This window comes from Ictidomys tridecemlineatus, chromosome 1, assembly GCF_052094955.1.
Source record: "Ictidomys tridecemlineatus isolate mIctTri1 chromosome 1, mIctTri1.hap1, whole genome shotgun sequence".
NCBI classification, from domain to species: Eukaryota; Metazoa; Chordata; class Mammalia; order Rodentia; family Sciuridae; genus Ictidomys; species Ictidomys tridecemlineatus.
In genome coordinates this window covers 224,811,935-224,838,874 of record NC_135477.1, presented here as the reverse complement: position 1 = coordinate 224,838,874, position 26,940 = coordinate 224,811,935, and the positions used below count along the sequence as shown (strand labels likewise).

Below are 26,940 nucleotides of genomic sequence, written 5' to 3'. Positions count from 1 at the left end.
CTCTTCAGCCCACCCATGGACTCCAGCCCAGAACACCTTATGAGGTTTTTTTTTTTTTTTTTTTTTTTTTTTTTTTTTAAGGCGCTGATTCTGAAAGACTTAGGGAATGTTCTTGAGGCATCCTGGTAGATTTCCGGGCTTCCTGCTCCCTCCTTCGCGTGGCTGGTAATTTTCTGCTGCTCCTCCTCCTCCCCCTCTTGACCTCCTCCAAGGTACCTTCGTCTCCCCTCCCCCGTTCATCATCAGGGAAAAACCTCCCGCCAGCCAGAGAAACAATCCCTTGGCATTAAATTCAGAGCTGCCCCTTAGATAAGGCTGCACTGGGGGGAAAGGGTCCCTTCTTTTGGAAAGAATAATCAACTCGATTTGATTGATTTGATGAACTAGACTGAGTTTAATTGCTCAGGATTTCACGAGCTCGGGAGAAACAGTGAGTGTTTTGCTAGATTTAACGCAGATCTGATAAATTTCAGCCGAACCGCTCAGGACATAGGAGAAAAATAAAGCATCCTTGCCTCTCTCGACTCCAAATACCTCCACGAGAATCCGATTCATTTAACGAAAGGTTTGCTAAATATAGGGTTCTATGATCCTTGGGTCAGACCTCTCAGTCAGCACACTGCACTCTTGTTCCAACCTGGGCTCCGCTCAGATCTTAGTTAACAACCGTCTGCTCCTGAAGTTTTAGTTCAGGAGAAGAGGGGCAGGGAGAGTTTCATTTGAAAAGGGTTTCAGCGGATTTTGTGAAGTCATAATAAATATTTCCAGAAGCACAATACGAAAGGGTGGAAGCAAACTGCTGTCCTCGCTTGACCAAACTCCTTCCGGGAAGGAGCTGTGGACCCTTGCATGTTCCGGACTGACCTAAGGTTTGTGGCTTCGTCGTCGCTGCCCAGAGCATGCAATGCTATCTAGGCTGAGAACCAAGCAACGAACCGCACGGGAACGCTGCCTTGCAGGCTGTCATCTGCCAGTAAAACAAAAACAAACAGACAAATAAACAAACAAGCAAAAAAAACTAGGAACGCTGGTGATCCAAACAATTGCCTTAACTCGTGGCTAAGAAGCTCTCCGCACGTAAGAAAATTTTGCTAATTCACCCAGATTGTTTTATGTGGTTAATAAAGCAATTGACACGAAACAAAACCACATTCGAAGCAGGAGTCCTAGGAGATAAAAATAAGAATCACGACTAAAAGTTTGTTATTGTTAACAGCTGCCTTTATTATCACTGCTTAGTTTTTTTTATTTTTTTAGAGTACAAAAAACGATGGAAAGAAAAGAATAATTTCATACCCCTTGGTACATGGAGGGAGATTCCTTCTCTTTCTCTGAAATTAGAGCACTGATTCTCTTGATCCATTCTCATTAAGCCACCAACAACAACTGGAAGAGAGGCAAATTAGCTCTAAACACCCATATCCTGTTCTCCATGGAATACAAATGGTTAAATCCCAACTCTGTTTAAGTGCATATAATTTTATCTCACCCTTGGAGGTGATTAAAGATACCAACAGTCTATATAGCCTTATTTTACATGATTAGAGACAGAAAAAACTGAAAAGGAGAAATGTTACACACACACACACACACACACACACACATACACACGTGTGTGTGTGTCTATATTTTATACCTATTTTTGGAGCTCAATAAATTTGTTCACATTTCATTTTGAACCCCAAATAAATTATTTGTGGAAAACCAGAATATAAAAGTCCTTCAGTTATATATTTTCATCTGAATACCTCAATCATTGAAACTAGCAGCCTAATTGTTCTACTCTTTCAAATCTAGTTCTGGTATGGACTAAACAGAGCAACATCTCCCTGAGGGGGGGGAAAAACTGCCAACCATATTCATAGATCAAGTAAACTAATCGAAGCCCCTCTTAGGGGCCAGTCTTTCTTAGGTGGGAAGGAAAAAGCTTTCTCGCAGTACATAATTTCTGAAAAAAACAACTTTCAATTCACTTATATCTGCCAGAAGTTGGTAGAAAGAAGTAAATTCTAAATGTATAACTTTACTTTTCAAGTGCAATTAAAACCTTTTAAAATATTTTGGAAAGTAACTTGACTTCATGATGTTTGTTCAGGAATCCACATCTGGCATTGTCTGATCTAGAATGTTTAATTTTAATTAGAGCAGAGGAAGAAAGTAACAGCTCACAAAAACAGGCATAACAGCTCACTAGAAGCTTGGATGTAACAGCTGCATTTTGGAAGGTGTGTAAAAGTGCATGTGGGCAAATGCTACAGACTCAAGAGGAGCATATTCTCAGCATCTCTGTTGTATTCAGACCAGACACTATAAGGTACATTGGGTCAGCCTGGAGTGATTGGTACTAAACTCCACAAATACTTATTCTTCTTTTCCTCTTGTCAGTAGAGGAGATCAAACCAGAAATTCACACCACTGATGTTTTGAAAGATATATTTTTGACCTAACAGGATATACAAAGGTCAAAGTGAGTCCAATTACCACAGGAGAGTGTCTCATCTCCCCTTTGAACACAAGAGGTCGCTCCTGTGATCAAGTACTCTGGAAAAATATTGCTAATCATACTTTTATGTAATCAGTTTTATGTATTTTAATAAACATTAAAATTTTCACAGATATATTTAGTATGCTAAATCTACATGTAGCAATTAACTAAGGAAATGCGGATCTGATCACATTAGGACTTTCAGGTAAAGTGAAATAATGCTGCCAACCGAATTTTGATTTTAATGCAAAATGTACTATCAAACACATAGATCTCCAGAGCGTATTCATCATGGAACAACATAATTATTGGGTCCCATCGAAGAGAGTATCTTATGCATGGATCCTTGCTTCTGTTAATTTAGGAACTAAGAAAATAATGGTTGACAATAATGGTTTGGGCTAAGCAAAAGAAAACCTGTTGTCTTCACCATTATAGTGAAACTGCTTATTGCTGCAGGATTTCATCAGAGCCACATGCCAGATTTTCTACTTAGAATTGCTATCATCAGCAATATTTCTTTGTGATTGCTTATGGGTTTAAGGAGTTAAAATACAACTCTCTCTCTGTGTGTGTGTGTGTGTGTGTAGAAAGGAGGGTGGGCAGTAAAGGTGTTTTGTGGGTCTCAAATATAACTCACCAGGGTGTTTCTGGTGTTTAATTCCATGTTATAAACATGGCAGGAGGGAATATGATTGTTTCAAGTCTTCTATTTACTTTCTGGTGTTATGGTGGTATCTTTTTTACTAGGGTCAATTTGGTTATCTGTAAGGGAAACATGCCCGCCCGTATACTGGGAAGGCTTGCTTAGTGTAGTGATTACTACCATCAGCTTTACAGAACCAGCTTGACAAAGGGCTCCATGCATACACCAGAGACTAGAAACATGGATTAAAACAAAACAAAACACAACTGGTAAATTTTATCAACCTATGTCAATCTGACTTTCAATTCCACACACGCACTCCAGTCATTTTTAACATACTAAGAATGGAAAAGAAAGTCTCAAATTTGAAATCTTTTTTTGAGAGAAAACAAAATAAATAAGACAATAATATTATTATCAGTTCTTGGTAAAGTCCCAGCTATATCAGGAGGGAACTCACGCATTTTAGCTGCTTTTTGTAGAGGCATATCCATTCAAACCCAGCCACTGAGGCCATCCGAGAGCTCACAGGTCTTATCAAGGGTTAGATCTGGTGAAAGATACAAAGAAAGGAGTTTCCTAACCCACAGAATCTTCTCGCCGCCTCAAGATACCGAAATTAAGCCTTTGACGGCTCATGATGCAGGCTTTTAAAGATAAAATTCAAAGTACCGCTAAATAAGGGATGGCGGTTTATAAGTTTTGGAAATGTGGGAGTTCTTCGTGGCCTTCCTGTGACTTTGTCTTTGGGAAACTGTAAGAGATGATGGGAGCATGTAAAAAATTATTGAGAAAAGTTACCGGCGAGATGCAGCCAACAGTCTTCTCTCTCTCCAGGTAGTTTCCGGAGAGAAAAATATTATATCCACTCTTAGTGCAGTGAAATGGGCATTTCACTGTTTTTCTGTAAGAGACTCCTTCCTACTGGAGCTCTTAGACTAGTACAGTTTTTTAAGTCTCTAGAAATGTACGGAGAATTGTCTTTATAATTATCAAAGCAGGACTAGCTAATTGCGCGAGTCTGCTTAAAAACAGAGGGCAAGAGATCACCAGAGAGAAACTGGACATTATATAACCGCTTTACTTCAGCCTACCAGAAGAACATTTCACTCGTTGGCTTCGGATTAGTACACACTTTAGTCCTAGAGTTAAACTGAAAAGCAGACTTCGCGGGTCAAAAGGAGAGAGGCAGTCCGCGGAGTCAACTTGGTTTTACCTGTGCGTTTCCAACCTGATTGTCCGCTATGGCCAGAAGAGCCCCTTTCCTCCCACCCCACGTTTTTGGAGTTCTGAGGTCGGGGTGATGAGGTAACGGGGTAGCAGTCAGCGAGCAATTCCTCTGGGTCTAAGCACCCATTCCCTCTTCTTCTTTCCCTAGCAAGCCTTGGGCAGCCAGTTCGGGAGTTCAGGCAGTAAAGACGCGCCAGGCCCTGGGCTGTGCGCTGCAGCGTGGGACCAACCAAGCTAAACAGACTGTTCCAAGTTCCCCCTTTTCCTAGAGCCCAGGAGGGACTTCGTCAACACGAAGACCTACCCACCAGCCACTCGCCACCGGCGGCAGAAAAGTGAGCCCCGCGCTCAACGCAGCCAGCTGACTGTGGGGACCCCAGGAGCGCAGGGCGGAGGAGCAGCGCGACGGGAGGCGAGCGCGCAGGCGGAGCAGCCGGGAAGGAGCAGGGAGGGGCAGGAGGAGGAGGAGGAGGAGGAAAGGGAGGCCAAAAGCCAGAGCAGCCGAGCAGCCAGGCAGCCTGAGCATCGGGGGAGAACAGCCTGAGCCCGGAGCAAGTTGCCTCGGGAGCCCTAATCCTCTCCCGCGGGCTCGCCGAGCGGTCAGTGGCACTCGGCAGTGGCAAGGCTGAAATATGATAATCAGAACAGCTGCGCCGCGCGCCCCGCAGCCAATGGGCGCGGCGCTCGCCTGACGTCCCCGCGCGCTGCGTCAGACCAATGGCGATGGAGCTGAGTTGGAGCAGAGAAGTTTGAGTAAGAGATAAGGAAGAGAGGTGCCCGAGCCGCGCCGAGTCCGCCGCCGCCGCAGCGCCTCTGCTTCGCCAACTCCGCGGGCTTAAAGTGGACTCCCGGATCTGCGAGGGCGCGGCGCAGCCGGGCAGCGGCTCTCTCAGCTTTGGCAACCCCAGGGGCCACTATTTCCCACTTAGCCACAGCTCCAGCATCCTCTCTGTGGGCTGTTCACCAACTGTACAACCACCATTTCACTGTGGACATTACTCCCTCTCACAGATATGGGAGACATGGGAGATCCACCAAAAAGTAAGAGGCTATTTTACCTTGTGGGGCTCGGTTTGCTGTTCTTATGCGGGGGTATCTCTTAGGCACGGGTGCAAAGGGCTCTTCGGAGTTGAAGTCATTGCCTGGAGAGAAAGAAAAGGTGGCTTTTTTCTTGTTGCCGCCTGCATGCTTGCTGTTGGTTCTGATCTTCGGGAAACTGATTGTACCTTGTGTTTGAATTCTGTGTGCCCTCCTCCCAAAGCCTAGTCTTCTGGTGCTAAGCGATGATTTCCTCCTTTGGAATTCTGAGCTCTAGGAGAAGGTTATTATGTTGCAAAGGTCTGCCGCACATACAATATTCCGGAGATACGAATTAGCATTAGACTTGCAAAAGAGAACGAGTGACAACTGTATTGATGTCTGCTATTGCTAACAATATCCAGTCCTATGTGCTGTTTAAGAGCGTGCTTCATGGAAAATATAGACATCCCTGCGTTCACTTAACGCTTCTAGTCAAAACCTTTTCTTTGACTTGACTTATCCATAATCTTTCCCAATGATTATAGCAAAGAGGTAGGAGGGGGAAAATACAAAATGAGCGGGTTTGATTGCGTGCTAGGCTTACAAATGTAGACTATTCAAATCTGCATTTTACATATATTCCACCTCCTTTTAAAAAACGAGTCAAGATTTTGATGGCACACTTCAATTACCATCCCAAAGTGCAATACTCTTAAAAAGGGGTGGGGGGGGAGAAAAAACCTCCCAGAGTACGCCCTATAAGAGAACGACACTAAAAGTGTGTTTATCTCTGTAGGAAGTAAACGGTTAGTCAATCATGTATTTATTTTCATTTCAGAAAAACGTCTGATTTCCCTATGTGTTGGTTGCGGCAATCAAATTCACGATCAGTATATTCTGAGGGTTTCTCCGGATTTGGAATGGCATGCGGCATGTTTGAAATGTGCAGAGTGTAATCAGTATTTGGACGAGAGCTGTACGTGCTTTGTTAGGGATGGGAAAACCTACTGTAAAAGAGATTATATCAGGTATGCCATTATCCTTCTTTCTTAATTGTGTGAGATTTCTCTGTCTCTCCCCATTTCTTGTTTGTGTTGTTTGGTATGGCTTTGTCTTTTGGGGAAGTTTGCCTTAATGGAGTGTAGCATGCAAAAGTTGTCCAAGTGTATTTTAAAAATTTAAGATACGCTCTTCATTTCACTTTTTAGGGGGGATAAAGCCCTTCACAGTGGTGTCATAAATTGTGTGGTATTAAGTAAATTACTCTTGGAATTTGTGATGCTCAAATTATTTCCTCCTTTTGTCTTCCCCTTCCAAAACAAATAAAAACTTTAAAGATTGATAAGTTTGAGTTTCTAAACTTTAAAATATGGTTGATTTTCACTGTATAAAACAGTGTTATTTGTTTACTTTACTCCTGTTTTATTAGTAACTTAAAAATTCACTGGAGGTGTCACTGAAATAGATAAAAGTTTGAAGCATGTTTGGAGATGAATTTTGAAAGAGCAAGTAGACATATTGCCCCTTTTACTTTTAGGGTAAGAATTCTTTCCTGGAAAATTTCAAAACCAACTGAAATATTCCTTGCAAAAACACCGGAAATTTAATCTTTTTAAATATTAACCCTTTGGTGACATTTGACTGTCTTTTCTTTCTTATCTTATCTGAGCTGATGAATTAGACAGAGCAGATCAAATTGCCCATCATCTGTCTAGGAACAATTGGTATATTTAGATAATTGAACAGCTTCCTTTCTCACATTAAAATCTAGTAAGTGATAAAATTAGTGATTTGCCCATACTGACACAACTGCAACTACATAGGAACTTTCTGAGTTTGATTTTGTTGTTGTTATTGTTCTTTCAGTTTACTCTACATGGGGCTTTGCTAGTCTCAAGTTTTCTTGGACCTGTGTAGATGTCAGAAACTTTGTTTTCTCCCTTAGGAAACCAGTACAATTTCTAAGAAAACTGTATTAATTTTAATAACAAACAGAAGAGATTATCATTGCTATTATGTTAAGTGGTATTTTAAAAAATTCTCCAGTTGCTATTAACACATAATTAGATTTTGTAAGTTGGAGGGTTTTGGAGCTTGAGAACTTTTGTTGAAGTTTAATTAAGATTTAATACACAATCACAATTTTCTTCTGTTCACATAATATCCAATATTTTTTCTCCTTTTTAAAATTGTGAAGCAGAGAGTATAATTTTGATAGATAAAATTGAACTGTACACGAAGGGAGGTTTTTTTAATACTTAGGGGGATAGTGGGAGGAAGTAGGGGAAGTGGGGTACAGGAAGGGGGAGGGATTTTCTAAATTGTTTGGTCATAGGCAAAGTCCTCATCCTATAAAATGGAAGATCTCACATTGGGTAGGCGGAGGGAGGAAAACTTTTGAATCTACCTCTAACCTTTAACAAATGAGCTGTTTTCTTTTTTCTTTCCCCTTTTTTGTCTTTCTTTCTTCTTCGATTGGCATGTAAACTCAAGATTCTGGAGAGTTACTTGACATCTCCAAGAACATCTTTACTCCTATGGAGATACTGTTTTGCTCAATTGCACAGACCTGCACGTTCCTAATTCTGGATACATACAATTGTAGAAGAACCCAATTGCTCTTTTACTTTCCTCCACTCTGTAACTCTGTGTTTGTGTGTGTGTGCACTTGCCCTTGGAAATACTGCAGTTGTAAAAACAAAGCAGACAGACCATTTGGATTTCAAATTTTTCAAAATCTCCCCATGCTTTGTGTGCATCTTTTTCTCTTTCTTTCATTCTCTCTGAAGGAACGGCTGGGCTTCTGTTATTCTGATAGTCACTAAGAGGGCCAGGCAGTGCAACCTTAGGTAGAACCTATAAGGATTGTCCCTTGGTAAGGAAAAGAAAGCAATGAGGAAGACCTCAGAAGTGAGTCTTTCCTATTTTTTTTAGACTGGTCATGGCTTTCAAGGAAACTGAAATAGATGTAGATGCTTCCACAACTTGAAAAAGAGAGAGGAGATGCAGATTTTTAATATAATAATAAAAGAAAGAATGGAGAGGGAACTTTTCAATAACATTGTTGTTACCTATGGAAAATCTTTGGTGGGATAAAGATTTGAATGTACTAGCCTTAAAAGAGGGGACCTGGAAACCCCCAGAGGTTTCATTTTGTTATTCTCTGTGTGTATTTGTATGTGTGCACATATGAAGTGCAGTGGCAATCCCATTCCCCGGTCCCCTTTTTTGTTGCAATATCAGAAATATTTCTAGCCACTAAAATTGAGAAATAAGAAAACAAAAGTGGAGGAGTACTGGTCACCAGAGTACCCCTGAATTCCTTCCCGCTAAGATCTACAAGGAGAACCTTGGGACTGGTCGCAAGAACAGCGACAAAGGTTTTGAATCCATGAATGAATTTCCCTTGTTTGGGGTGGAGTATTCTGAACTAAGAGGTACCAACTGAGATAAAAAGGGAAAGGAAAAAGGAGAGGAAGAAGGAGAAGGAAAGAGATGGAGGGAATGGAGAGAAAGGTTTCATTTCTATCCTCCCGTTTCCTTGCTTCTGTTCGGTAAACTGATTTTTTTTCTGGGCATCTCGGGGGCTTACAGCTGGGATCACTGAAGATCTTGGGCCAGGGCAGTACCTGCCTGAAGTGACCCCCTCTCCTTGTGCTTGTCTCCTGTCCCCGGCTGGACCCCTACGCAGGTTGTACGGAATCAAATGCGCCAAGTGCAGCATCGGCTTCAGTAAGAACGACTTCGTGATGCGCGCCCGCTCCAAGGTGTACCACATCGAGTGTTTCCGCTGCGTGGCCTGCAGCCGCCAGCTCATTCCCGGGGACGAGTTTGCGCTGCGGGAAGATGGGCTCTTCTGCCGCGCGGACCACGATGTGGTGGAGAGAGCCAGCTTGGGTGCCGGCGACCCTCTCAGTCCCTTGCATCCAGCACGGCCGCTGCAAATGGCAGGTACTCCTCCGCCCTGAGTCAGACCCAGCTTGGGGAGGCAGAGGCACTGGATGTAGCAACCCTGGTAGCCACAGGGTGATCGCGACATCAGACCTGCAGTTAAATGAAGTGTTATATGTGTTCTGCTCTTTTGCAGCAAGGTTCAATGCACACACTGTCTGCCTTGACGCCGCAACCACACCTACAAGTCTGTGTGTCTATATATGGGTACACACAATACCGCTTGTGCTCACATGTATACACAAGCCCAAACAGTACTGTCAGCTTACCTTGGCTTCCAAACCATAGCTTTCTGAAAAGGGCTTCAGCTCCCCGCCAGGTATTCTCTGAGCTGCCTAATTAAAGGGGTGGAGTTCTAGATTCCAGGAGCTTCCTTTAGCTCAATGAAGGACGCTTAGATGGCCCTAAGTCATTTATCCTACCAAATATATTTTTCCTTGAGAATTACTCCCCACTCTAAAACATTTTTAGATTTTATTTTATCATTTTGTAGGAGAATTGGCCCAGAAAAGTGAAGGTCTTAATAACTGCAGGCCACTGTGCAGAGCTGTAATTTAAAACTGTCAACAAGCTAATCTGCAGTAATTGAATTTTAAAGGAAGCCTGACTCTTTAAGCCATTCATTCTCATTCTATATGATTCCATGAGAATTTCATCTTCAAGCCTGTTGCTGTAGCTCCAAATTGACCCCATAGGTGTTGGACTGACCCCAGGGGATCTTAGAAGGTGCAGGATTTCTACCATATAGATCAGAAGGCCAGTTCCCTGTAAAGGAAAGTGGAAACAGAGCAAAATTGGCCAGTATCAAGACTCTGGTGAGGCACTGTTTCAGTACCTAACTTTAGTTCTGAATAGATTTGCAACCCCTGCCCCTCCCCCACACCATGTAGTTTTAAAGTATCAGTTCCCATATATTAGAGGTGAGGAAAAGACAGCTCTTCCCTCCCACCCGCAGCTGGCCCCTTACTAGCAGCTCTTAAGAATTCTTTCTCTAGGGATTTGTGAATAGCTTGTATAAAGGCAAAGCCAAGGGTGGGAAATACAGAAGAGCCCAAAATATTGGGGGTTGGATGTGGAAGCACATCATTTCCTAGTCAGTAGTTTATCTCTAATGGAAGCAGCTCAATAGAGTTTCAGTTTTCCTTTGCTGAGGGTAGGGCCTCCTTTCCTGCCCAACCCATGTTGATTCAGTACTAAAATGACCAAGGAATGGAGAGATGGGAGAAATATGGGATTTTTTTTTAAGACCATTAAAAGGACTGTCTTCTGGGACTATAGTCCAAGGCTTTCTAGCAGAATTCTGGACCTTCCTTTTGCAGACATTCTAGCTGTCATTGGGATGTTCTGCATTTCCTTCCCTAGTACCCTCTGTGGCCTTTACCCAAGAGGAAACTCCCAGTATGGAGGTGGGGGTGCTTGTTGTAATCAGAGCCCATTCTGGATATGGGGAATTAGGGAGGAAGGAGGAAAAAGAACACTTAAAATATTGTCTCTGATGTGAGCTGGGGGAACCATCCTGAGCAGCCCTTTCCTTGGCTAAGGCTGTGTTGATATGAACAGGAGCAAGGGCTGTGTTCAGACCTGTATTACTCAGCATTAACCCTTGTAGATTACAGAGCAGGATCGAGATTTTATTCTGCTTTGCACATTTCTCACCACCACCTCTGCTGTCCCCAAAGCTCTACTTATAGTCCTGAGAGGCCTGGTCTAACTGGCTGGTGAGCTAGTAGCCTGGACTGTGCTCATGGTGCCCCTTGCCCCGCAGCGGAGCCTATCTCTGCCCGGCAGCCAGCCCTGCGGCCCCATGTCCACAAGCAGCCAGAGAAGACCACCCGTGTGCGGACTGTGCTGAATGAGAAGCAGCTGCACACCTTGCGGACCTGCTATGCTGCCAACCCCCGGCCTGATGCACTCATGAAGGAGCAACTAGTGGAGATGACAGGCCTCAGCCCCCGCGTGATCCGAGTCTGGTTTCAAAACAAGCGGTGCAAGGATAAGAAGCGGAGCATCATGATGAAGCAGCTACAGCAGCAGCAACCCAATGACAAAACTGTGAGTGGCCCTGGGGCCCAGGCAGGGGACTCAAGTGTAAAGGGGAAGGAGGAAATGCAGAGCCTTTGTGTGTCCAGTCTAGCCTGCACCAGCTGAAGTGCAATGGGGTGGCCCTCCTATCCCCAGCCCCAACAAAGTATGGATCAAAGTGGCTGGGGGAGGCCACCCTGATGCCCAGCCTGTGCTGATCTGAGCACTGGATAGATTAGAAAGGCACTTATCAAAGTGATAGGAGCTCACCTCCCTATGGGTGGGCTCAGGCTCTGAACCTTACCAACATGTGAACCTGAAGGACTCAATTGCCCCCTCCAAGGGTAGGTGACAATGAGCATTGGGGACTGTCAATTTCTCACAATGAGTAACACCTTGGGTGTTAGTCTAGATCCTGGGGCTTGGGGACTAGTCATGTTGCCAGTCTCCAGGGCCTCCCCCACTACTTGATGAGACTTGCCCATGCACTTCTAGGCTGGGGAGGTCCCCCTGGGTGATCTCCTCCTCCACCCTTCACCCTTGGTAGAGCCCAGGCCTCCACAAAGGCGTCAGGCCACTGGCACTGTTATCCAGGGCAGCACCCCACTGCAGGCTTCCTGGTTAAGTTAAGCTAAAGAGTTTCTTTCTTTCCTTTTTTTCCCCCTTTCATTTTACTGCTTGCCCTATTTTTAAATGCCATAAAACCTGCTGTCATTAAACTTGGCAGGCCAGCCGAGACTGGGCCAGGGTACTTTGTAAGTTGGTTAGTACATAATAGCACAATAGCTGCCAGATCCAAAGACTTGGGAGTGGGGGCTAGCTCTGGGAGGAGAAAACCGCTTGGAGAAAGTCTGCAACTAACTAAAACTGCCCAGAAAACCACCATGTCCTGAGGCAGAGGGGGGAAATTATGGCTCATGAAAGCCCATAGTTGGAATTGGGGATCAGCTGCAAAGGTAAGGGAAAAATCACAGTCAAAGTAGAATTTGTTTTAAAAAGGTCTATGTAGACCTAATATAGACTACAGAAGTAGAAAAACAAAACTGAACTCCAGCATATATCCATAGGTGCAGCAGATTAACTGAATCAATAAAGGGCCACCATAGAGATAAGATAATACCCAGGTATATTTGCTTAGCCTGTGCAGACAATGGAGGGAGGGAGTTTGCTCATTAACATGTTGGGATGGGGGGGTTATTCACAGAATATCCAGGGGATGACAGGAACTCCCATGGTAGCTGCCAGTCCAGAGAGGCACGACGGTGGCTTACAGGCTAACCCAGTTGAGGTGCAAAGTTACCAGCCGCCTTGGAAAGTACTGAGCGACTTCGCCTTGCAGAGTGACATAGATCAGCCTGCTTTTCAGCAACTGGTAAGTGTCAGCTCACAGAAAGAGAAGGGCAAATTCCCAACAGAAAAGGGATTCTGGTTTAACTGTCATATACTGAAAGATTCTGGGGGAGGGTACTCCCTGACCCCAGGTTGGGGAGAGACTGAGGAGGCATGGTGGTAAAGAGAAGGGAGTGGGGCAAATGTGAGGAAAACAAGCCTCTCTTTTTCTCTCTCTCTCTCTTTTTTTTTTTTCATGAGACTGGGAAATTTGATTCCATAGGTTGAATTTTTTTTTTGTATCAGACATGCTTTTTGGGATTAACTTCAAGGTACTCAACTAGATGACTTGTGTGAAAGGAGATGCATAAGGGCTGCAAAATTAAACACCTTAGACTTTTAGAATTTTCAGGAACTTTAGAGATCACCTTGGCATTTGAATCAACAATCAGCATGTTTATTCTCTCTTCAACATCTAGAGAATGGGATATTCCGGGGCCCAATTCAAAGTGATTGTAATACATATGCAGTGTTATAATACATAATCAATGTTGTTATCAATAAGCAGCAGGCACCTGTCTAGGTACAATTTTCAGATTTATCAGTATAGAGATTTATTAATTAATTGAATTAGTTCAAGTAGTTGATCAACACTTTTTGTTACTGTATCCCTTTCTGGGAATATTGTAATATACAATGCTATACAATGCTATATTGCACATACAAAAGACTACTTAAACGTTTTTTAAGTATATAAATTCAAGTGTCATATAGTCATATACTGTGGTGGCATTTATATAGGAAAAGGGACATAGCTCTAACAATCAGAGTGCTTATTTAATCCTGGGAAACCCATTTTACATTAATATGTTTTACACATTCAGAAAGGATAATTATTTCCCCCTTTTTAACCTCTGAAAGGCCAAGATAAATATAAGTATTAATTATGTGTCCTTTGTAATATGGTATTTATATATACTTAACAATCCTTTTCTTTTCTTTTTACCACCAAGTAATCCCCAGTTCTTTTTGTTTTTATTTTGAAACAGTCTCACTGGTGGCTGAGGGTCTTGGTAAGTTACTGAGGCTAGTCTCCAACTTGTGATTCTCTTGCCTCAGCCTCCCAAGTTATTGGAATTATAGACATGTGCCACTGCATCTGGCTTATAATTTTTTTCTTAAAGTGTCATTAACCCTATAAAATCCTGTCTTATAGAACATGAAGCTCTATCCTAAAAGCATGATCCTTCCTAGAGCAGTAAAGATAAAGCATTAGGAGAGGACAGTTTTTCCACCCTCCTGTTTACCCAGAGGGCATTTGCTTCCCTGGTGTAAACTGTGAGTAAAGGTCTGGAGGCAAGTGGTTGGCCCCAGGCCTGTGTCTCTAAGTGCCCCAAGCAAAGGGTAGGCAAATTTGAGAAGTTCATCCATTGACCTCACAATGGAAAAGTTTAACAGAGTAGGAAGGAAGGTAAGTAGATTCTCAAACTAGAAAAGAGCTTAAGTTAAAGTTATCAATCTGATAATTTGTTTGAATAAAAACCTGAATCACAAAAGAAGGTAAAGGGCAGATTTTGGACAGCCAGATGTTTGTACCTTCTGAAACTTTAGCGTCAGGTAGGAGCAGTAGAGGGGAAGCTGAGGAAGGGATCAGGATGTGGTCAGCTAAGGAGATTTTCAACAGTAATGCAGTGCTTTTTCATTTAAAAGGAAAAGCCGGATATTTATAATATGAGGATGTTATAATATATGGATCTCCTCTGTGAAAGAAGAGAGGTGGGGGAGAAATAGGGAGCAAAGGAGGAGGGAGGAAAAATGCAAGAGAGAGCAAGAAGCAGAGAAGCAGCAGGACAGAGGAAGAAAACCCATACTGTGAGTCCTCTAAGGAGTTAATCATTGTTCATGGAGCCTTCGCTGAATCTCCCGTCACTTGATCTGAGCGTGTGTTATGGATTTTCTAACTCAAAAAGAGAGGCTTTGATGCCTAGAGACTGAGAACTCGCCTGCTCCCAGGGCAACATGTTGCCAGCAGGATAATTTTATTTAGAGCAAGCATGGTTAGAGTTGTGATACCATTTTACAGTGGGAAACACATTTGTTCTTAAATAATTTAATGCAACATAATGTTGGGAATTGGGAATTCAGTTTGAGTTAAAACAGATCTTTAAGAAGATGGGAAACTGAGAGGATTCCTTTTTGACTTCTCTTCGTCATAGGCTTTCTATAAGCATGTTAAAATTATGTATGTATCTACATGTCCATCTGTTTACAAAACATCTGTACATACATACACAGTACGTCGAGTTTACTCTTTGAATACAATTACAGCCTACTTTATTTATTTCTCAACCTTCCATGCAGGTCAATTTTTCAGAAGGAGGACCAGGCTCTAATTCCACTGGCAGTGAAGTAGCATCGATGTCCTCTCAACTCCCAGATACACCTAACAGCATGGTAGCCAGTCCTATTGAGGCATGAGGAACATTCATTCAGATGTATTTTTTTTCCCTGTTGGAGAAAGTGGGAAATTATAATGTTGAACTCCGAAACTAAAGTATTTAACGACCCAGTCAATGAAAACTGAATCAAGAAACGAATGCTCCATGAAATGCACGAAGTCTGTTTTAACGACAAGGTGATATGGTAGCAACACTGTGAAGACAATCATGGGATTTTACTAGAATTAAAACAAACAAAACCTAAAACCCAACATACGCTATTCAATGACCTTAGGAGTACTGAAGAAAAAAAAAAAGACGTTTTTAAAACGTAGAGGATTTTTATTCAAGGATCTCAAAAAAAAGCATTTTAATTTCACTGCACATCTAGAAAAAAAAAAAGCAGAAATAGAAAATTTTCTAGTCCGTCCTAATCTGAATGGTGCTGTTTCTATATTGGTCATTGCCTTGCCAAACAAGAGCTCCAGCAAAGATCAGGAAGAGAGACTGGCCTCCTTGGCTGGAAAGAGTCCTTTCAGGAAGGTGGAGCTGCATTGGTTTGCGATGTTTTTAGTTGACTAAAAAGGGGTTAATTGAAATCCTGGGTCTCTTAGCATGTCCTATAGCTGGTTTCCTTTTTACTTTTGTCCCTCTCTCCTTTTTTTTTTTTTTTTTTTTTGAGATCCATCCTCTATCAAGAAGTCTGAAGCGACTTTAAAGGTTTTTAAATTCAGTTTTAAAAACCAACTTATAAAGCATTGCAACAAGGTTACCTCTATTTTGCCACAAGCGTCTCGGGATTGTGTTTGACTTGTGTCTGTCCAAGAACTTTACCCCCAAAGATGTGTATAGTTATTGGTTAAAATGACTGTTTTTTTTTCTCTCTCTGGAAATAAAGAGGAAAAAGGAAACTTTTTTTTGTTTGCTCTTGCATTGCAAAAATTATAAAGTAATTTATTATTTATTGTCAGAAGACTTGCCACTTTTCATGTCATTTGACATTATTTTTTTGTTTGCTGAAGTAAAAAAAAAGATAAAGGTTGTATCGTGGTCTTTGAATTATATGTCTAATTCTATGTGTTTTGTCTTTTTTTCTTAAATATTATGTGAAATCAAAGCGCCATATGTAGAATTATATCTTCAGGACTATTTCACTAATAAACGTTTGGCATAGATAAATAAATAAATGCAATGATTCAGGGTCCCTCTTTTATATGTTTATTAGCAAGCTTTTTAAATGTCTGAAATTAAGGATTGCATGTTGGATTGGGGTAAACTGATATACAGTAGGTGTGATATTGTATTGCAAGCTGTTAAGGTTGAGTTTGCAAGTTTGGATTTCAGTAGTTGGATCAAAGTTGATTGGAAGAAGCCCTTAGCTCTCAGTGGTGATAATGTTACTGGTTTTGTGAAAATGATATGCTGTCCTCTGTTCTCCCCCTACCTTTTTTCCTCCTGTTTTTTCCCCCTTCCCTTCCCCATCCATCCACACACCCCGCAAGAGGGTCCTGCTTAAAATAGTTTTTGATTTGGAGTTACTATCTTATTTTCTTAAAGTAAGTGCTTTACACCAAAGGCTCCTGCTTAGGATTGTTGAAATGATCCATATTTCCAAATATAATCTCTTGCTAAGAGAGAGACTTTCTGCCTAGTCAGTGAGGAATGACCATTATTTACTAGTGGTGACTGTCAGCAGAATGGAGAAATGCCGCTTTATTTGCGCAGAAGGAACAGGCAGAGAGAGGAAAGAGTTTTCTCAGCACAGTCAGTGTATGCATTTTCTTACCTCACTGCCTTACCCACCCCCATCACCCCTTCCTCCCTAACTTCAATTTCAAAAACCCTGGAAAGGGTAGCTGATGGAGAGAGAGGGTGGCCAGGGGAGAAATGCTGCAGACATTCTGTTGGAGAACCGTCTTTTATGGAGAGGGGAGACGGGGTCCTGGGCTTTGTGGGCCCCCATGGGCCATGGTTAGGTGCTTGTGCTCTTTGGGACAGAACCCCCACTACTCCCACTGGACCTCATTTAGCAATAGTTCCTGTCTGGCAGAATCCAGTGATAGATAAATGGCACTGCCCAAATTGGAATTCTCCGTGCTTCTCCATTTGAGGACTTAAGAGTTAGGACGTGGGCTCCATTCTGTTCTCCCTCCTTATGCTGCCCGCCCCCCCACCTCCGTACCACACCCCAGGGTGAGAATGATACTTTGACTCTTTGCAAAAACTAAATTCATTTGTATGCGCGAATGCAAAGCCCTTTTCAGTATCTGACAACTCTTAATAAATACGAAAACTAACGTACCCTAATCGTGTGTTGTGGCGCGTTGGGTTCCTGACAAGGATCAGGGCGGAGGCCAAGCTGGAGACTCAGCGAGCGCCCCGGCCCCCCAGCTCTCAAGTCGCTTTCACCCTCTCCAAATCGGCCGCAAATCAGGAAGGAGCCTCAATTAGGCTTTTGTTTGGCATCATTCTACATAACGGGTTAATTACAGGCTCTAACGTGGGGGCAGAGAGAAAACAAACTTTGCATTGAAAATGTTACAGTGCATTAGACATGCCCGTTGATTACTTTGATTGTTGTGTCTAATTCTTGACAGGGGGGTAATAATTTGGCCGGCGGTAATAATGGCTTGTAGTCCTCTGTTGAGAAAAACAAGAGTTATGTCTTATCTCACAGGAATCTTCTCCGGGGAAAGCCACCCGCCCCATTCTTTCTTTTCTCTCCTGTCTCCCTCTTCTAATCTCTTGTCACCGGACTTGACTCTTTTAGCTTCCTGTTTGATATATCTATTGGTCTGCCTTTTCGGTTTTCTTTTTTTTTTTTTTCTCACCGCGAAGCCGGCATGGCTAATAAGCCTGTGTAAGGGTGGCAGGTACGACATAAATATCGTGGCATGCTCACAAAGATCATCCAAGCCCCAGGTGGAAACCATTGAACCTCCTTCCCTAGCCGTAGCCTCTGATGGGCTCCCAGGATCTAGAAATTGGGGGGAAAAAACAACTTTATTTAGATTCTGAATGCAATGGAAGGATTTGAGGTACACATCTTTGTGGTCTTTTTTTTTTTTTCTCCTGGCATTGATTCTAAGATTAAAGGTATGCCCGTGCAGTGTGTGATGTTTTATATATATAGATGTCAGTCTATTCTGAAGTACACAGCTTGAATTTAAGCAAAGTAATTTAGGAGGGGGTGATGAATGATTTGGTTTCACTTGCTAGATTCAAGATATTTGTTGCCTGATGACTGAGAATGGCTTGATGGGTCGATAGCATTCTAGTTCTTGTATTATTCATATGAAAGGAGTGTCTTCCTCTTCTAGACTCCTCAGCATGCACTCTAAATTGTGTAGCTGAAATGTCTTCTTGTTTGCAAATCATCTCTTGCACATATTCTCCTCTTCTCTGCACACCTCTGGAGACTGAGTTTCAAGATTTGCTCTTCTAATGAAATTCCTTCTGTTTATTATTATCTATCATCTTTTCTCCTTTATTACTCCGAATCCTTCCTTCTCGACATTATGACTCATTTCCTCCAGCTTCTGCAAGCTAAAATTTAAGGCAGTTAAAATCATCTTGGATGCTCCCTTGGAATTAGGGTTTTATATCAGTATCTATAATCCTAAAGACAAGATATTTCCCTTTAGTTTCAGAGCAATAACATCTTCTAATTCATTCTATTGTCTCACTTTTTCCCTTTCATTGGAGGAAACTGGTTTTTCTTACCATTAAAAAGTTCTTTTTTGGGCTGGAGTTGTGGATCGGTGGTAAAGCACTTGCCTGGTATGTGTGAGGCCCTTCAGCACCCATATAAATAAATAAATAAATAAAAGACCCATTTGCAACTAATAATTATTTTTTTTAAAAAGAAAAGAGCTCTTTTTAAAGTAAAAGTCATATTTGAGAACATTTTTCCACCCTTGAAATGACATTCTGCTTAGTTGTGATTCTGCATGGATGTGTGTACCCAGTTGACCACTGTAACTTTTTTTTTTTTTTTTTTGAGTTCAAGATTAAATACGTGACTTTCTGATGCTCTCCTGCTGTTTACCCTAATCAAATTGTTTTACTCATCTTGCTGACCTCTTTTCTGGTCTGTTTTATTCTTTTAACTGTCAGCCAAAACACAATGTGCTTGCAACTTATCTGAGTCATACTTTGTACTTCCTTAGCACCTTGAATTTTTAAGCCACAAAAAAAAGATCTATCTCCTTGAAATGTAGCTATTTTAAATACCATGTAGATTTATTTATGATTTTCCTTTTTTCTCAGTAAAGAAGTAAAAAAGTTTACAATCTCATTCCAAACCCCACAAAGAGATGTTTGAATGACCTCTAGCCACTTTGAATTTTTAATCTCATCCCTAATAAAAGCAAACTAACCAGAAAACACTTATTTTTTTGATTTGTGAAGTTCAGTTTAGTCAACTTTGTATAGGAGATTTATAATCAAATTTAGGCATTAATTTTATTAAAATCTACTTACTTTCTCTCTGCTAGTCAACAGTTAAAGATTATATCACAACAAGGCAAGTGGAATTTTTTGGGGGGTGCTGGAAGAAAGAGAAAAGGGATTGTTTCTGTGTCTTTATTTAAAAGGTGTTGCTTTAGAAAATGGTCCCAAATCTTGAATTCTCGTTGCGGATTTGAAATAACTTGTACAGTGTGAGTCGGTGATTTTAAACTAAAATACAAATAGTTAATTCAAGGCTCTGGCAGCCGATTCTGTTTACTGATCTTTTCTGATTGTTGTTTTCTTGATAACCCAGCAAGCCACTGAATGGCTGTTTGAGCCCAGGCGCCACAAACATAAACTTCACAGCTTACAATGTCCCAAGCCCTGATGGAGGATCTCTCCACACCTCCCGGAGACTTCTGAAGTGTAGACAGAGAAGTTGGTTCACAGGGAGTGAAGGAGGGGGAGGGGCGGCAGGGAAGGCTGCCGAGTGCCGCGAGCGCCGCTGCTATCACTTCCTTTAATTTTTATGATGCTTAAACTGTTGGGTCCACGAAGCCAGTTTCTGAGCCTTGAGGAGGCCATTCTCTTCCCCTAACTGTACCGAAGACACCTTGATTCTATGTTTTTTTTTTAAATAATCATTTTGCATATCTTTCCGCTTAATTATTCCTCTGCAAAACAAGTGAGCTCTTTAAAAAGGCAATAACGACCCTCCCCCAAAGGAGGCGCAGGGATTGGGGAGAAAGATGTGGTCTAAATTGTTTTGCGTCAGGTGGGGAGGAAAGAGTGATCCACCCTTTCCGAATTCAGTGGAAAAGTCCTCTTGGCCCGAGAGCTGCCTGTTTCTTCTCTAGGATCCTTTTTTTTTTTTTTCTCTTGTATTGATCAAAAAGTTCGTGTTGATTTGGGAGGGATGATATCTCTGGATGTGACTTGAGTTGGCTACTTAATTCTGCGGGTTGGGCTGGTGGTATTCCCGCCGCGTACGTTTCCCACGTTCGGCGGGCGGGGCAGTGGCTGTCTGCACTCGAGATGGGGGGAGAGTGCCGGCAACGGGGGATCCTCACACTGGTCTAACCAGCCCCGCCACTCCCGCGGGCAAGCCAGCCCTTGATCCCTTAAAGAAGGGACAATCGTCGTGGTCCGGGAGAGGAAAAAAGGGTGTTTCTGGGCCCTTCTCTTTCAGGAGTTGATCAGGTTGGCAGATCTGGAGGGCTAATCCAAACAAGGCGCTTGACTTGTGAGGTCGCGAGTCTAGACAGAGCTGGTGGCTCGGCGGCTCCTTATCTTTCCCTGGGATCAGCCCAAGAGGCGCTCCCCGGCCCACTGCACTCAGCTCTCCCGGGCCGGGAGCCACCGCACTGCGCAGACGGCACAACAAACACAGCACCTGAGCCTTTACAGCTCGCTTTATTGTTTAATGGAGAATGCAGTGAAACATTCATTTGTCTTCTCGGCCCCGCGAACCCAGCCGCTTTGTGGCCACAAACGCTGAGTGGGGGTGTGCTCCCACGCCACGCAGGTCCCCAAGCTGGACAGCGCGGGGACCGTTGGCTCCGCCACCGCGCGTGTTAGTGCGCATCGCCCTTCTGTCCCTGACCCCTCAAGCTGGAGAGAGCCTTCGGGAAAACTAACCGCTGCCTCTCTTTTGCTTGTGACTCCTGAAGGCAGTGGGGTGGAGGCACAGTGGGGAGAAAGCTTAGGCGACAAGTCTTAGACTAATCCAGTATCTCCTCTTGCTGCCTGGAAATGACAATTCAGCGCTAAAATCATTTATGGCTTGCGGGGGTCAGTGGGCTCTGACTCAGGGCGATCAATAAAAACATTTAGTAATAAGCTGCGTTTCCCCCCCACAATGTACCCAGAAAGATGCGTCACCATCTTGGACAGGGTGTCCCTGGGCAACTGAGTACCCTTTCTCCCCCGCCAGCACAAACAAATGGCAGTGACTTTCCACTGTTTTCCTGACCACTTCATTGGGCAAACCATGGAAGCCTTGGTCTTCCCTAGCTGATTTCCAGCAGAGAGGCCGATGTCGCCATCCACTTGGGAGCAGGGAACCATTGGGACAAACCTTGAAATGCCCTTTTTGGAGAAAAGCATAGCCAACCTTGGGGATTTATAATCAAGGATTTTGTGGCTCGAATTTCAAATTAATTGATTAAGATTACGTTAATTATATTTTTACTCATTCCCTATGGATTTTTTCCTTGTTTCAAAGAGGGGGGTGTTTCTAGTTTATATCATGTTACTTGCTATTCTAGTTTACAAACATTATGTATATGTGTGGGTGTATTAGTGTATATCATTGGCACGGAGGAGTACATAATACTCCCTCTGTTTGAAAACTAGCCATAGATGTAGGTGAGAGTAATTTGATTATGTGCTTAACGTAGTGTTAATGCAAACATTATCATCTTCCAGTTTGGGTGACATTTCAAATCCACACGCTTTTCCTTGCTTATTCTCTGCATCACAACTCTGTGTCATGACAAAGGAAGGTAAAATAAGGCAAAACTTAATTTTATGAAATTGAAGGATTTCTGTAGGGAGGTTTCCTTGAAGAGGAGGAGGGGGGAGGAGGAGGGGTGAAGGGGGAGGGGAGGAGGAGAAGGGGTGGGAGGAGGGGGAGGGGGAGGAGGAGGAGGGAAGAAGAAGGAGGAGGGAGGAAAAGAAGAAGAAGAATCTTTTTCCTGGAAAAGTGTCCTTACACAGTAACTCAGGCACTGACTTTTCTTTTTCTCATGGGTAAAAGTTGCTGTTTATTTTGACCTGTCACAAATACAATGTGTTGTTTGAAACTTGTGAAACTTAGCAGGTACATAGAGATAATATTAGACAGGCCACCGAATATGATAAAGTAAAATATGGTGGGAATTAACTTTTAAGGACTGTGAATGATTTTACTTTTTCCTAATCGCTTTTAAATTAATATTTCTTCAAAATGCTTTATCTGTTTTCTCACAGTTTGATGATATAAAACAGCAAACTGTTTAATGCACACATAAAAAAAGGTGGGGCTTACAGGTTCCTTGTACAGTTATTTTAATAATTTAAATTACTTGTGTCCTCAATTTGTTTTAAATTTTCTTTATTAAAAATATTGCCCATGCCTGGTTAAAATGTTTTTCTTTAAATTTTTAGTGATTATTTATTAGACAAATCATTAACTTTTATTAAAATAGGAGATTGACTTTAATTTTAACAAATCTATATCAGATTTTTGGAATGATTAGAAGGAAATAGAAAAATAATGAGTTAGATTTGTTAAAAACATATATACTTTGAAATAATGTATTTTAAGTATTACAGGGAAGAATGTTTTATGGACTCAAGTACAAAAATTTTATTCTAAACTCTGAAGATATAATTCATGGTAATTTAACAATTTATTTCAATTGTCTAAGAATTTTGATAATGGAAGTTTACTTTTTATTTAAAAAAACAACAACCTTGAAATAAAAATAACCTGACATTTGAAATAACATTTAAAATTTAATTCACAAAACAAGCAACCTGTATTTATAAAGTACAGTAATTTGCTTCCACTGATGCTGGAAGTCTGATGTCTAAAAAAATTACACGTAGAAAATGTGAATTAGCAGTTTCTGCAGAACAAAACCTCTCAGTAAACTTTAAAGTCATTCATTTACTTTCCTCAGTAGTGGAGGGAAATATTTTGGAGATTACTACTTAGAATTCTGTGTATCAAAGTACATTTCATATTTCTAAGATATAATGTGTCTTTAAAGTTTTGATAACTTCAAAGACACTAATCACTCTTGTGATTTATATGGGTAAATTTCTCCCCAGTTACCAGAAGTTGAACACTTAGTTAAAGAATGGTATATTGCCAATAAAAAATCCACCTTTTATATATTATCTATTATCCCATCAGTATGGACTCATAAGTCTCATTAATGTTCACGGATGTGTCCTTGTATGTCATGTGCAAGAAGGGTCTTGGAGATATTTCAGCCAGCAATGTCTTTATAGCAAGTACACTGGGGCTAAAACAAAGTAAGGAGTAATTTCCATCACATCTATGCCTAGATAATATTTAGTCCCATAGGTGAAAATAATTGAATGAAGTGGAAGGATTAGAATTGACTTCAAAGTAAAATATATATATATATATATATATATATATATATATATATATATATATATATATATATATATATCTGAAAATATTTTAGGACTAGCTCTTAGTTAACTAATCTATCAGAAATTCTACTGCCAGGCAAATGGTATAGCTGCTTTATCACAGAGATCTAGAACCAAAGCTGATATATACTGTTTACTTACTCTATATATAGAAAGTTGTTTCTATTGAATTATTTACTGAAATTTGAGTGATGCTTTGTTTATGTGTGTTCATTTTATTGTGGTAGTATACTATATGAAATCAGTCTTGTGAATTAATGTATGCATTTGTGATGTGTGTTATGGCAGTCTCTGGCTGTGGCATAGAGTTTTCTCTAGGGCAAAGCTAAGTGGCTGGTATTAGACTAGAATCGGTAACATTACAGAATCAAGTGCTGGTCCGAGAGTAAAATGATGACTGCTGTTCCTCTTGCATGTTGTCTTGGTTATTCAAGTAGAAAATTATCTAGGATTACCATACGTACGAAGAATATTTTCAGTCTTTGTAGAAAATATTAAAAAAGGGGTCAGTTTCTTCCAGAGCAAGAGTGCATTATGGTTGTTTCTGTCATGGAACAACACTTTTTTTTTTTTTTTTCTGTCTGTAAAGCACTTTGCAGTCATTAGTTATGCATGAGAGGTGTCAGAACCTGTTTTCCTAATGACTTCTGTATATGTTTCTCCACACAATTCTTAGTTCCCTTGTCTTTCTTTCATAGATGAAATAGAAGAGCATCAAAGAGGAAATACTATATCCTTGTATTTTTATTTTTTGGTACCAGGGGTTGAACCCACTGGCACTTAACACTAAACCACATCTCCAGCCCTTTTTATTTATTTTTTATTTGTAGATAGGGTCTTCCTACGTTTCTGAGGGCCTCATTAAATTGCTGAGGCTGCCCTCAAGCTTATGATTCTCCTTCCTCAGCCTCCTGAGTCCATGGGATTACAGGCATGTGCCACCCCACCTCAAGCACCTTTATTTTGAGACAAATTCTTGCTAAGGTACCAACATTGGCCTCAAGCTAGCCTTATTAGTTACTGGATTTGAAGGCATATGCCATGAAACCAACTGATTATTAATCATTTTTATGTGTTGGGAATTTTGGAGTATGCTTTTCTAGTCATTTAGAAACAGATCATGGGTTGTTTTGGTCAATAGTTAACCTATTGTGCTGAAGAAGGATTAGGATTCCTCTGTTTTGTGTTTTGTGTTTTTGATATCCCTTATTGAATTTCTTTCTGTTTCTCTTCTACTTCCTTCCCAGTCTCTAGTAGACATTGTTCTCTTTCATATTTCTACAAGGTTGACTTATTGATTTCCATAGCAAATGTGCACTCTTAGAAAGTCTTTTTCATTTTTTAGCTATTGGGCATTGAACTTAGGGCCTTGCACATACTAGACAACCACCTCCACTATTAGAAATTCTTAAGGCCCTCAAAAAGCTTTCATTAATTGGAATTGTGTCTATGACTACTTATCCTATGATAAATTAAAAATAATATTTTAAAATTTATTTCTTTTAAAGTAACTCACTACATGTTAACACAAATAATTTTTTGATTAAAAAAATAAAAATAACTGTAGTTGATAAAACAAAATATTTAGTGAAAAGAGTGGCATTGTTTTCTACTTTTGAGAACCTTTTAATGTCTGGCTTAAGAGAAGGCAGCTGAATTCTCAAAACTGCTTCCTCATTCAGTTTGTGTTATCACACATCATGCAGTTTCTGGAACTCTGTGTCCTCTACTGAAAGAATGAAAGTAAAAAGGCAAATAATGTCAGAGTATTCTCCTGAAAAGAGGTTTGACCTCTAGGTGCCCCGAAAAGTTTCAGGGTCATCCCCCAGGGCTTACCAGACCACCTGTTGAGACCCACTGCCTCAAAAAATGGGCGTTTACAAGAAGATCATAGAGAAACTATTGCTTGAAGAAATTTAAATGCTTGTATTAATGTGCTAGTGATATTTTTAAGTCAAGTGACTTTTCAGTTTTGTTATCTCTCATCTGAAAGCCCCTTCTATCTAGGACCTTAAAGGGGAAAAAAATCTGATATTATGTAACTGAAAAATCCATGTCCTCTTTGTATGGAACTCTAGGAGAGATGACTAGTTGGTTGTTGACTATTGTATACAAAATGTGTGGGAATTCATCTTGCTGAGCTCCACCTTGGGAAGCTGTGGAGGATACTGAACACTGAAGAGAACTTTGAAATTCATACCAAATGCTTTCGACTTGACAAGGTGGAAGTTGCTAGCCACACCTTTTTGAGACAAGGAAGCAAAAGTGACTTGGAAAATACTTTTGGAATAGTCACTTGGTTTTTGAGATGAGAGAAGACAGATGAAAGACTGAAGGCTATGAAAATAACAGGTCAAGGATTCAATGGTTTGGGCAGAGGACGGACCTTTTATACTTGGCATAAAAAGAAAGGGAGGGATTGGTGTGTGTGAGAGAGATTCTCAGAGGGTGGCTGATAGGGAGAAGACTGACAGTTGTGCACCAGCTGTGTTTTCTTCTTCTTTATGAGAGTGAATAAGCTTCACATCTCAGGATCCCTTGTAGTTGGCGGGTCACATGACTACATCCTTGCCAGTGAAAACTTATTAATGTGGATTATTCTAGGTTTAGGCCTTAGGGTAATGATTGTACTTCCTTTGTGCTCTCTTTTTTTCTCTTTGTTTCTTCCTTTCTTCTTTATTAGTGCATTATAGTTAAACATAATATAGGGGTTTATCTTGACATATTCATAGATGCACAGAACATAATTTGCTTCATTTTGATCTGCACTACCTCCCCTTTCTCTCCCTCTGCTGCCCATCCTCTATTATACTGGAGTCCTTTTTATTAACTTATTTAAATTGGTTCATTACAGTTTTATATATATATATATATATATATATATATATATATATATATATAACTCATTGTGGTATATTTGTACACACACATAACATAATTTGGTCAATTTCATTTTATAGTTCCTCCCCTTTCCCATTCCTTCTCCCTTCCTCTGTATCACTTTCCTGCTCCACTATTCTCCCTTCTGTTTTTCATGCGAGCCCCTGTTTTTGAACTTCCTTATTTCTCTCTAGCTTCCACATATGAGAGGACCTTTTTTGGCAGGGGAGGGAGGGTGAGGGTGCTAGAGATGGAACCCAGGGTCTTGTACCTGCTAGGTAAGTGTTCTACTACTGAGCTACAAAGGTCCAGCTTGA

The 26,940-nt window shown here is 41.2% G+C and overlaps 1 protein-coding gene and 1 long non-coding RNA gene across 5 annotated transcripts; one reads left to right on the top strand and one right to left on the bottom strand.

Moving 5' to 3' along the window:
- Positions 1-365: 365 nt before the first annotated feature.
- LOC110597595 (uncharacterized) lies at positions 366-5,037 on the bottom strand. 3 transcript variants are annotated; one of them, XR_013423684.1, is made up of 3 exons: positions 3,592-4,998; positions 1,297-1,386; positions 366-967 (listed from the first exon to the last, which is right to left on the bottom strand). It is a non-coding gene; the product is annotated as an uncharacterized LOC110597595 (long non-coding RNA). The 3 variants fall into 3 exon arrangements; XR_013423686.1 differs by lacking the exon at positions 366-967 and having other exon boundaries at positions 1,200-1,386; positions 3,592-3,681; positions 3,804-4,998; XR_013423683.1 differs by lacking the exon at positions 366-967 and having other exon boundaries at positions 1,200-1,386; positions 3,592-5,037.
- Isl1 (ISL LIM homeobox 1) lies at positions 4,595-17,428 on the top strand. Of its 2 annotated transcripts, XM_005319648.4 has the most exons (6): positions 4,835-5,402; positions 6,220-6,409; positions 9,073-9,332; positions 11,098-11,384; positions 12,559-12,726; positions 15,045-17,428. In XM_005319648.4, exons 1-6 carry the CDS (start codon positions 5,375-5,377, stop codon positions 15,159-15,161), a joined length of 1,050 nt encoding a protein of 349 aa, XP_005319705.1. In that variant the 5' UTR covers positions 4,835-5,374; the 3' UTR covers positions 15,162-17,428. The 2 variants fall into 2 exon arrangements, with proteins under 2 accessions (XP_077872635.1, XP_005319705.1); XM_078016509.1 differs by lacking the exon at positions 12,559-12,726 and having other exon boundaries at positions 4,595-5,402.
- Positions 17,429-26,940: the final 9,512 nt, after the last annotated feature.